Raw genomic sequence first — 9,457 nt, 5'->3', positions numbered from 1 at the left:
ACATACATACATACATACATACATACATATTAGAAAAAAAGAACTTCATTTAATTTAAAATTGATTTTAAATTAATTTTAATTTTCTGACTTACTGCAACAAAATAAACAAAGTTAGATGACAAAAGAAAATAATTTTCTTTTACATAGTGCCGTTTTTCTCCTACCACTGTTGGGCAGCTGAACAGCCCTGCGGTACGTAATCTTCATACATCTATGTTGAGTGTTTTTCAAAGTAGGGGCTGCCAGGGGGTGCTAGGGGGACCTCAGAAAGCTGGAGGGAAGACAAAAATAAAATCTAATAAATTTTTTGAATCATTATCATGGAAGCAAATAATTTTTTTCAATCATTTATGAAATATAATTTATAAAAAATTATTGAAATGTTTTTAAGAGTCTGTTTTTATCAATAGTTTGTTGAAAAGTAGGTCTGTCAGTGGGGATATATTAGTGTTCAAAACATGTTTATTAATACAATTCTGATGCTAAGCAAATGTAATAATTATTGAATAGTGCATAAATGTGAGAAAATGTGATTTTTGTTTTACATATCAAAATATGTAAAAAAAAAGAAGAGAACATTACCTTTTTTTCAGTATTATTTGTGGGTTTGCCAGGCGTTCCCCAGCCAGAAGCTAATGCTGTTTGCGGCGCCATGGCATGGAAAAGTTTGTGAACCCCTGGTCTAACTCTAGAAAACTTTAAAGCTTGTAGGAAATATCTAAAGAAGTTAATAGAAATGAGAAAAACAGAAAGGACGTCTCTCTAGCAGTGGGTTATGTTGGTGCTGTCCATGGTGCTGAAAGCTTACCGACACCTGAAATTAACTCCATTTGGAGACGGCCACACCTCTGACATTTTGTCGTTGCGTTTTTTTTTCTTTTCACAACAAAATTCATTATCTCCCATGTTCCCATGCCCATCATCAGTTTCACAGCGTCTATTAAATCTGTCATCACTGAGAACTGCAATTATTCTCTCATTAGCAACAAAGAACAGAGAAYGGCACCGCCAAAGAGGAAGTGCATCATCATGGCAGTTTTCAGAGGAGCTTTACCAACCCCCTGCATCAAACTTCCTCTCGACATTCCCCCACATTTTTCCGCCATCCTCATCTATTTACATGTCGCGGCCGCGTATTTACGTGAGGCTGAAACGCCATTCATCTTTCCTTTTGGTTAATGACCTGGTGTCAGCTAAGCAGCGTGAATTGCCTGGAGAGCAGCTGCTCTGCATTTTAATAAGGCCAAGCAGCCATCTTTCATGTGGCTGGGCTGCGTTTTGGAAATTTTCCGTCTTACGGCACCTGTGTTGTTTTGTTTTTGTCTGTAGTTATTTTTTTTCTGGTTAAGCCGGTTATAAATGTTTGCATTTGCGTATGAAGTGCCTGCATAAACATCAGAACCAACCACAGGGGATGTGTAGCACACATGTGGCCCCGCGGTGGCTTTAACGCTGTTTTCCAGCTTAATAACCAAAAATCAGAAAAAGCTCCATCAAGTGCTGGCTTACATCTGTGAATTTTGTAATTACTACAATTCATTTGGATAATGGCAGCCAGTTTGATGTGGGTGAAATGGCTTTATTTACTCTGTGGAGCAACTCTGACTGCCAGCTCTGAGAGGAATCTGATTGGTCCTCTGCCAGCAGCAAAAGAAGAACAACAGTGAGTCAGACTGTAAATCAGAGCTCAAGATCAATGTGCTCCCTAATCGCCTTTTATTTCCGGACTTAGCATAAGCCCCCAGCTCATTGGCTGCTCTTTTTCTCTGCAGTGCACAGGCGCCTCAGCAGCACCTTGGTGACTGTGTAATTGAGTGGCACCACCTGTAATTGGTGCTTAAAGGACATAAAGCCGTCTGTAAGTGTGTGAAGACGGTGATGATGCTTGGGCTGATTATTTGTTAGTGCAAAAGCGGCGATTATTTAGCCCGGCGGCGTACGTGTTGGAAAAGCACACCTGTAAGTGTCAGTGTGCCTAATGGACTGTCCCGCTCTTCTGTTTTATCACCGAAACTACGGGGGGAGATTCTGATGGATAATCTTATCAGACGTAGTACGGGCCTCTGCRCAGCTTCTGCTTGGTCCGCGAGTTGTTTTAATTTGTTTCTCCGCTTGCAACATACCTACGCAAAGCGTGGGATTGTGCATACTCTGCCTTTAAAGATTCATCAATTGCTCCTCGTCGGGGAACACCAGTAGTCATGAATCCTTGTTGTTTTTGCCAAACTTTTGTTGTGTAGTTTACTCATTCGAGCACGTACTGTTCCAGAAACCTGCATGCTTTATCTGTCTTCTCCTGCCCAGGCCTGTCCGTGCTGCAGAAGGTTCTGGACACAGCAGCAGAGAAGAACTGGCTCGTGACTTCAGTCAACGTGGAGACCATGACGATGGCCTCCTTCCTGAAGGTGTTCCAGGATCTGGACAAAGGGAAAGACGGACAGATAATCATCGACTGTGAGACCAAGAGGCTCACTGGCATCATTGAAAAGGTAAAGAGAAAATGATTTGGTATGGTTTTATGAAGATTATGGTACAGATATGTTACAAAATTTCAGTCAGTATTAGCCTTATTGTCAGCTAGTGTCATTGTGCACAATTAGAGCATTTAATAGTTATTTGTAGGGGTTTCCAGATACCAGGTTTTTCTCAAACTGAGTACGAGTATTGGTACCAATACAGAGTAATTGTTGAGTTAGAACCTAAATATTGCATGACTTTAAAAACACGTTTCTTTTATTTATGACAAAATGGCGCTCCTTCCTTATAGGCCTACAGCCCCTCTGACTGGATCAAATCAAACACACAGCATGATACTGTTGGAAAGATAAAACAAACAAATGACAAATAAGTTTTTCTTTCAGCTTGTATAAATTTCTAAAACATGGAACTGACAGACTTTACACTAGAAATGTAAACTGTAACACATTTAAAGGGCACCTTTTATGTAAAACTCACTTTTTTCGTGTTTTTAAACTTACTTTTGGGTCTCCATTGCTTAGAGAAGCAGTCCAAACACCAAAAAAAAAAAAAAAAATGCACCCAGCCATTTTTTAGTTTTTTTATTACATGTATTTTTAGGTATCTGGAAACATGGTATTTCTTAAAGCACGTTATTCTGATGTCACAATAACAGTCATCTAGCAACCTAAACCAGAGTCCTGCTCCTCACGAGGCAACCTGAGGTGAAGCTCCGCCCACTTCCTCATGGGATGATAGTTGTTCTGTTTTTACAGCAGCCATGGAGAACAGAGATGCCTGGATTCATTTTATTTTTATCTTTGATGTTCTAACAATAATGTTCTAACAATATTACCAAAGAAAGCTGTAGTTTGTGAAAATAATTCAACTTTGGAAACTTCTACCATGTCAGGGGGCGGAGCTAACATAAACAAACGGATTAGGGGGGATAGGGGAGGGGGGTTTCCACAGCAACTTCTGCATATAGCACGTTCTGGAGAGAGCTGAACAACAGGAAGAACTGAAAAGGTGAAACTTCATTTTTTGAGATTGTGTTTGTGAATTAAATCAAATGAACATGTTTTGTATAGCCCACAGATGGATCATAACTTGTGCTAAGACCCTCATAATAGGCGGCCTTTAAAGGAGCATCAGTACCAGTATCCCAGAATTGGTACTGGATATTGTTACTGGCTCAGAGTGTCTGGGCATTTTAAACAACTAAGAGTACTTGTAAAAAAAAGCCCATCAGGACACCGCTAGTTATTTGCAAATATTAATAGCAGTAACTACAGTAGTTGTAACATTTCTGGGGCAGCCTGGTGAACTTTTTGAAGAATTGGTGTAACATTTTTGTAGGACTAACCATGTAATGTGAAACTGAAATAAGTTCAGTGTTGTTCTTTTTGACTTTCAGTTTCAGACATTTTACAGAGATCAGGGTTTAGCTGGGATTTTGACAGCAATCCTTTTATAAGTGCTCCTGTAAAACAACAGTCCAGATGTTAAAAATGCCAAATCCAAATGCCAGGTTTAAGTATTGGATGTTAATGTTGATATTTTACTGTTATTTTATGATGGGAGCCCAACTTTAAAGCCTTAAAAATCCTATTTTTATCCCAGAAACATCCCGATTTGCAAAATTCTCCAATACAGTATTCCATTGTCTGTGAATTTTCTGGCCAAGTATATAAAAATGCTCARAACTTGTTCTACATAAAACCTTGTAGCTGTTTTCAGTGATGCTCATCTGGAACAGTTGGACCATGTCTGATTAGGACACTAACCCCGGATTTACACTACATGCGACTCGGCTCTGCTGCGCTGCGGTGCGCATTTCGCAGCTGTTTGTTTGCAGCCCAATTTATACAGCCTCCGCACCACTCAGCTCTGCTCCGGTGCGACACACAGAGGAGGGAGCTTGTGCAGGAAGGAGATCATGCGCTAAATCCAGTGGTAAATGTGAAAGTCAGAGAAAAAAATAATGAATTCTGTGAAAGACGAACTCCAAACACAGCTGAAAACATTGATGTAAAGGCTTTTTATATCAATGTATCATTGTCGTCTTTTTGAAACTTCTGATTTCAAAATAAAATCCATGTGTATCATGTGTGTACACATATGCTTCATGCTACATGTTTCCATCTGCTTCCCAAACATAACAATACATTCTGACAGCATTTCTGTAGAAATATATCCGTATATTTATTAATATAGCTGCAATTTCGACAAAATTATGGTGTCTTATTTTGAAAATACGGATGTTGTGCTCGTTCTTTTTCCTGTTGGTGCGACGTAATCATTAAAAATTGACTCTGGCGCAGCTCCGGCATCCGGCAGAAATAGGATCGGATCTAATTTTGCCGTATCGCCGTCCGCTCACCGCCTCCCTGCGCAGCCGTGCGCAGCCAGTGTAAACACTCTCATTGATTATAATCGTTGCGTATTTGCTGCGGTCGGACCAGATCGGAGCGGAGCCGGACCACATGTACTGTAAATTATGGGTAAAGCTTTTTTTTGGAGAGGTGGGGGCGGAGCCTCCTCCATTTTATTTAAACATAAAATATGCAGGAGTAAAACAGTATCTGGCCAGCAGCTCCAGTATGGTTACAGCTGGAGATCAATCGTTGACACTTGTAATTTAAAAGTTTTTTTTTTTGGCTGCTCTCTTCTGCGAGGATTACCACAGTGAGCGAACTCAGATGAAAGACTCTGCAGTTGTTTTACACTGGATACAGCATTACAAGACTGCAGCACTGACCACTGAGCCCCTTGTATGTCAGGTTATAAGGATTGTCTGTCAGTTACATGGATTTTCCTCCATTTTGCAGGCATTCAAAAACTCAGCTTCAAATCGCTTTAATGTCTCAGAACATATAGAAGTTAAAACCTATATAAATAATAAAAAAATAAATAACCATCTCCCTTTATGTTATCTGTCTATCTGTCTTTCCCCACAGTCAACAGTAACTCCCCAGTCTGCTGCATCAAACTTCTTTTGTTTCACGTCTCCTGCTTGAACAGTTTGACATTTCGTTTGATGCCAGTCCTTTAGCACAACACCATTTACAGATCATTTTCACAGAGGAAATAGCGGCGCCACTGCTGAAGACAGTTTGGCCAAATAAATAGCTGCTATCCCAGAATGAGCTGCATCAGTCTTTCAAATGAGCCTGTAACTTTTGTCGTGCTCTTTTCATTTTGTTCGTTTGTTTTAAACTATAGGGAAACAATATCTGTAAGCTTAGACCACAGCTGCCTCATGAACGTTATTGATGGGAATGTGTCTAAAGTTAAGGTTATTGCATCAGTTTTCAGCAGTTTACAGGATGAAACTGGAGAAATTCTCCGTTCAGACGGCTACCATCAATCACTGACATCTGCTTCCTGCCGCCGCACTGTCTTGTCCTGCCTGTATATGCAGACAATGACAAACACAAGAACACCCTCCTATGCACACACACATTAACTACCCTCATGCACACACGAGCATGTCCTGCCCTTTAAACTCACTCCTGAGTCGCTCACGTACTGTACACAGACGGTCGAATGATAATGTCACCGGCTGCATCCTGAGGGTCGTTTCTCATATAAGCAGAATGTCGATTTTTTTGGCCCCTCTGAGAAACATTTTTGGACAAAGGTGTGTGTGTGTGTGGTGGGGGGGGGGTCTGAAGGCTAACCTCTGAGTGACTCCTCTAAATTTGCATGTATAATTAAAATCTCCCATCAGCCAAAAACTTTTCCATTTGACAGCTCACTGTGGTGGTAATGTGTGGGGTTCTTTATTCTTTGCATTACTTAGAGTCACACACACACACAGACACACACACACACACACACACGTCTGGTTTTCCTTGCTCGAGGCCTGGCCGCAGGACTCGCCCAACGCTGGTGTCACCATTAATAACAAATGCCACCTTCTGTTCTGACCTACAGCATCATTAGGCGCACATGGCACGCAAACAAGCAGAACTCCAGGATCATTTTCATTTACTCTGTTACTCAACACATTCTGCTTTCTTTCTTTTACTTTCTTTTTTAATTAATAGCATCCACATGACTGTTCTTTACACCTTTCTGGTAATAGAATTTATTACTTTTTTTCCCCTTCCTGCTCCTGCTGGGGTCATGTTGTTTTAAAACCTGCAGGGAGATCTCAGAGCTTATAAGCTCCCCCACTATTCATATCAAGGTCCTAAAACATTAATTAGCTTGTTATGGCTTGTTCACAGCCATTGTTCAGAAAGACCAGATGAAACAAATTTGAATTATTCATGTGCTAATGATCAATGAAATGTAGCTATCAGCCATCTAAAACTGGATAAAAAAAAATACAGGACTTCTTGTCAGATGGCTTAAATAACCCTAAGTTATGCTGTCATCCTGCCATCTTGTTGACAGTTGTACCAATTTGACCTTTATGTGTGTGCATACAACAAGTATGTTTATGTCTGTATTTAAGAGTTATACTTGTTATTTTTTATTGCCTGCTTGTATGGTGCTGGGACCCGAGTATGTTTCCTCCTATTATGTGCAGATGTGAATTTACCACCATCTTTGTTTCTGTTTTTGTCAAGCTTTAATGTTAGCATTCATGCTAACCGCGATTTGCCTATTTGCCTCCAGTTCTCATTGAATTTGCTCAACTTCCTCCTTTTCGTTAAAACTTTTGTCATCTTCCTCCACAGCCCTAGAATTTCCCGACAACACTTCTAAAAATATTTTTGCCATGATTGACCCAGAAGTTTCATAACAAATGAACATTTGAGCCTTTTTTGACACAAAGCTGCCCGCTTCCGTTAGTAGAAGCATCCCATCAAAATAAAAGCCATAACACCATTTAGTGCAATGACTTACAGTTTAGTGGTTTAGTACTTAAATAAGACATTGATTTAATTTGACTTCTACTTCGCAGGGCCTTCATTGTGACTACTGCGCACACGTACATTGTGATGATGATGCTCAAATGATGGACAGTATCATGCAGCTCTACTTGGTGTTCCAGAAGTAAAAGGCTGATATAAAACCTACGTTTACAGCATATAAAACTATCACGTTTTGTTTTAGTTTAGGATACTTGTTTCATAGATTGATTACATTTGTTACAAATGGACAAGTTAAAGAGGCAGAAATTATTTTAAGGTTTAAAGGAGACCAATTATGGGTCCTAGAAATTTTTATGGTATGTCTGTGGGCTATCCAGACCATGTTCATTCAATTTAATGCACAAAATAATTCTCAGATAATAAAATTTCCCATTTTCTAGTTCTGCCTGCTCTGACTTCYGTTCAGAAGAGCTGTTTATGTTAATGAGCTCTGTTGGTAACGCCCTCCAAAAAATCTGTTGACATTAACTCTGCCCTCCGCTGTACAACCGTATATATGAGACCCAGAGGCAGAGTCGTGGTCGCATCCTCTTTTTTTTTTCTCCCTCCTCTGCTCTGCGCTCACTCTGCATGCTGTCACCAGAGCAGGGAGCAGCAGCGGTCAAAATACCTCAGAAACTCGAACAAATAGGCTTTAACAAGGCTTTAATAAGCTAAACAATAGATGTACATGAGAAAACGTGTTCGTAATGAATGAAAATAAATAATTATATTGTGTCCATGCCAGTCTCAAACCCTGGTCTCCTGCTCTCTGGTCCAACACTCTACCCATTGCCCTATTGGAGGCTTGTTGTGAAATGAGCTGCACATTGCATAACAACAACCTTTTTATACTGAGGAGGTGGAGTAGCAACTCGGGGGTTGCTAGGTAAGGGGCTGAACGCAGGTTCCGGTGGGTTGTCGTACGGCTTGTGACATCACAAAATGACAGAAGTATAAAACTTGTTGTTAATACACATTAAAATACATTTACTTACAGTAAATATGCCCCTGAGTGCATTTTTTTTGGTCCTAGGACTGTTTTTTTGAGAAGTACATACCCAAAGTTGAGTAAAAAAAACCTTTAAAAAGTGAATTTTGCATAATAGGTCCCCTTTAAACAGTAAAGCGTCAGTGAGTCTTCGTTTTTGAACATTTTTGAAAACTGAATCCAATAGGGTCAAAAAATGCACTTAAAACGAGAACCTTCTTACAGGAAGGAAATCGAATCTTTCGAAACCTGAAGATTGTTTCCTACAAGTTGACTTCACTCATTGGTTCACTGTTTTTCACCAGTTGTTTAACTTTCGGTGACACACAGAGGCATTTATTTCTTTGAAACAGGGTAAGATACATTTTAAAATAAATGGTAGCCATCTTCTTACAGTAACCACAAATCACTGCTCCTGGCTGTCTGATGTGATCTACCCAAACCTGACATTTTCTCTTTGCGCTCACCTGAAGCTGCTCGTCTGGGTCAAACTGAAGGTTGTAGATTTATATTCATCACTGCAATAAAAGTCACAAAACTGCCACGAGCCCCCAAGGTTTGACTGACACAAGATGACACCTACAGTTAACAACATCTACACCAGGAGAGAACCTCACACAGATATGAATCAGAGAGGGAGCTGAGCTCAGTTCAGCTTTGACAAAAGTCATTGTGGTTTTTCAGAGAATTATGGCTTTTTAGGTTTCAGATGCAGCTCTTTCTTAGCAAACTATTCATGGAGAAGAAGCCATCTGTTCTGGTCATTGTCATAAAGCTGTCTGATTTCCAAAACTCCAGTGGTTTTTGTTCTGATTTACTGTTTGTCTTTCCTACACAAGGTGAACATGGACTCTGTTCACATACATGAATGTTTTACTAAACAGTTCTTTTTCTGCTCAGTTTGGAGTTCTCATCCAAATGCAGATAGTGTTTTGGTTAAAAGGGCAATATTATGTGTTTCTCAGGCATATAGTTAAATACTACACCATAATAAAGTATCTACAGTATGTCACCTTTAGCTGTTATTAAAATGCTGTTTTATGTTTAAATAGAAAATAAACTTATCTTCTCACCACTTCCTCTTCTAAACGCCTTGAAATTGGTCTCTGTCTCTTTAAGAACCTCCTTCGGCTTCTGTC

At 39.8% G+C, this 9,457-nt stretch overlaps 1 protein-coding gene across 1 annotated transcript in view; it reads left to right on the top strand.

The window, feature by feature from the left end:
• Positions 1-9,457, top strand: part of gria1a (glutamate receptor, ionotropic, AMPA 1a) — a gene marked incomplete at its 5' end in the record, with an annotated part of 104,120 nt that overhangs the window by 6,454 nt on the left and 88,209 nt on the right. The window contains 1 exon segment of the mRNA XM_014010618.1: positions 2,307-2,491. Coding sequence (XP_013866072.1) covers positions 2,307-2,491 — 185 coding nt within the window.

Source organism: Austrofundulus limnaeus, unplaced genomic scaffold, assembly GCF_001266775.1.
Source record: "Austrofundulus limnaeus strain Quisiro unplaced genomic scaffold, Austrofundulus_limnaeus-1.0 Scaffold71, whole genome shotgun sequence".
Taxonomy (NCBI): Eukaryota; Metazoa; Chordata; class Actinopteri; order Cyprinodontiformes; family Rivulidae; genus Austrofundulus; species Austrofundulus limnaeus.
Note: the sequence above shows the minus strand (reverse complement) of the source record. Positions and strands in the feature narration are given on the sequence as shown.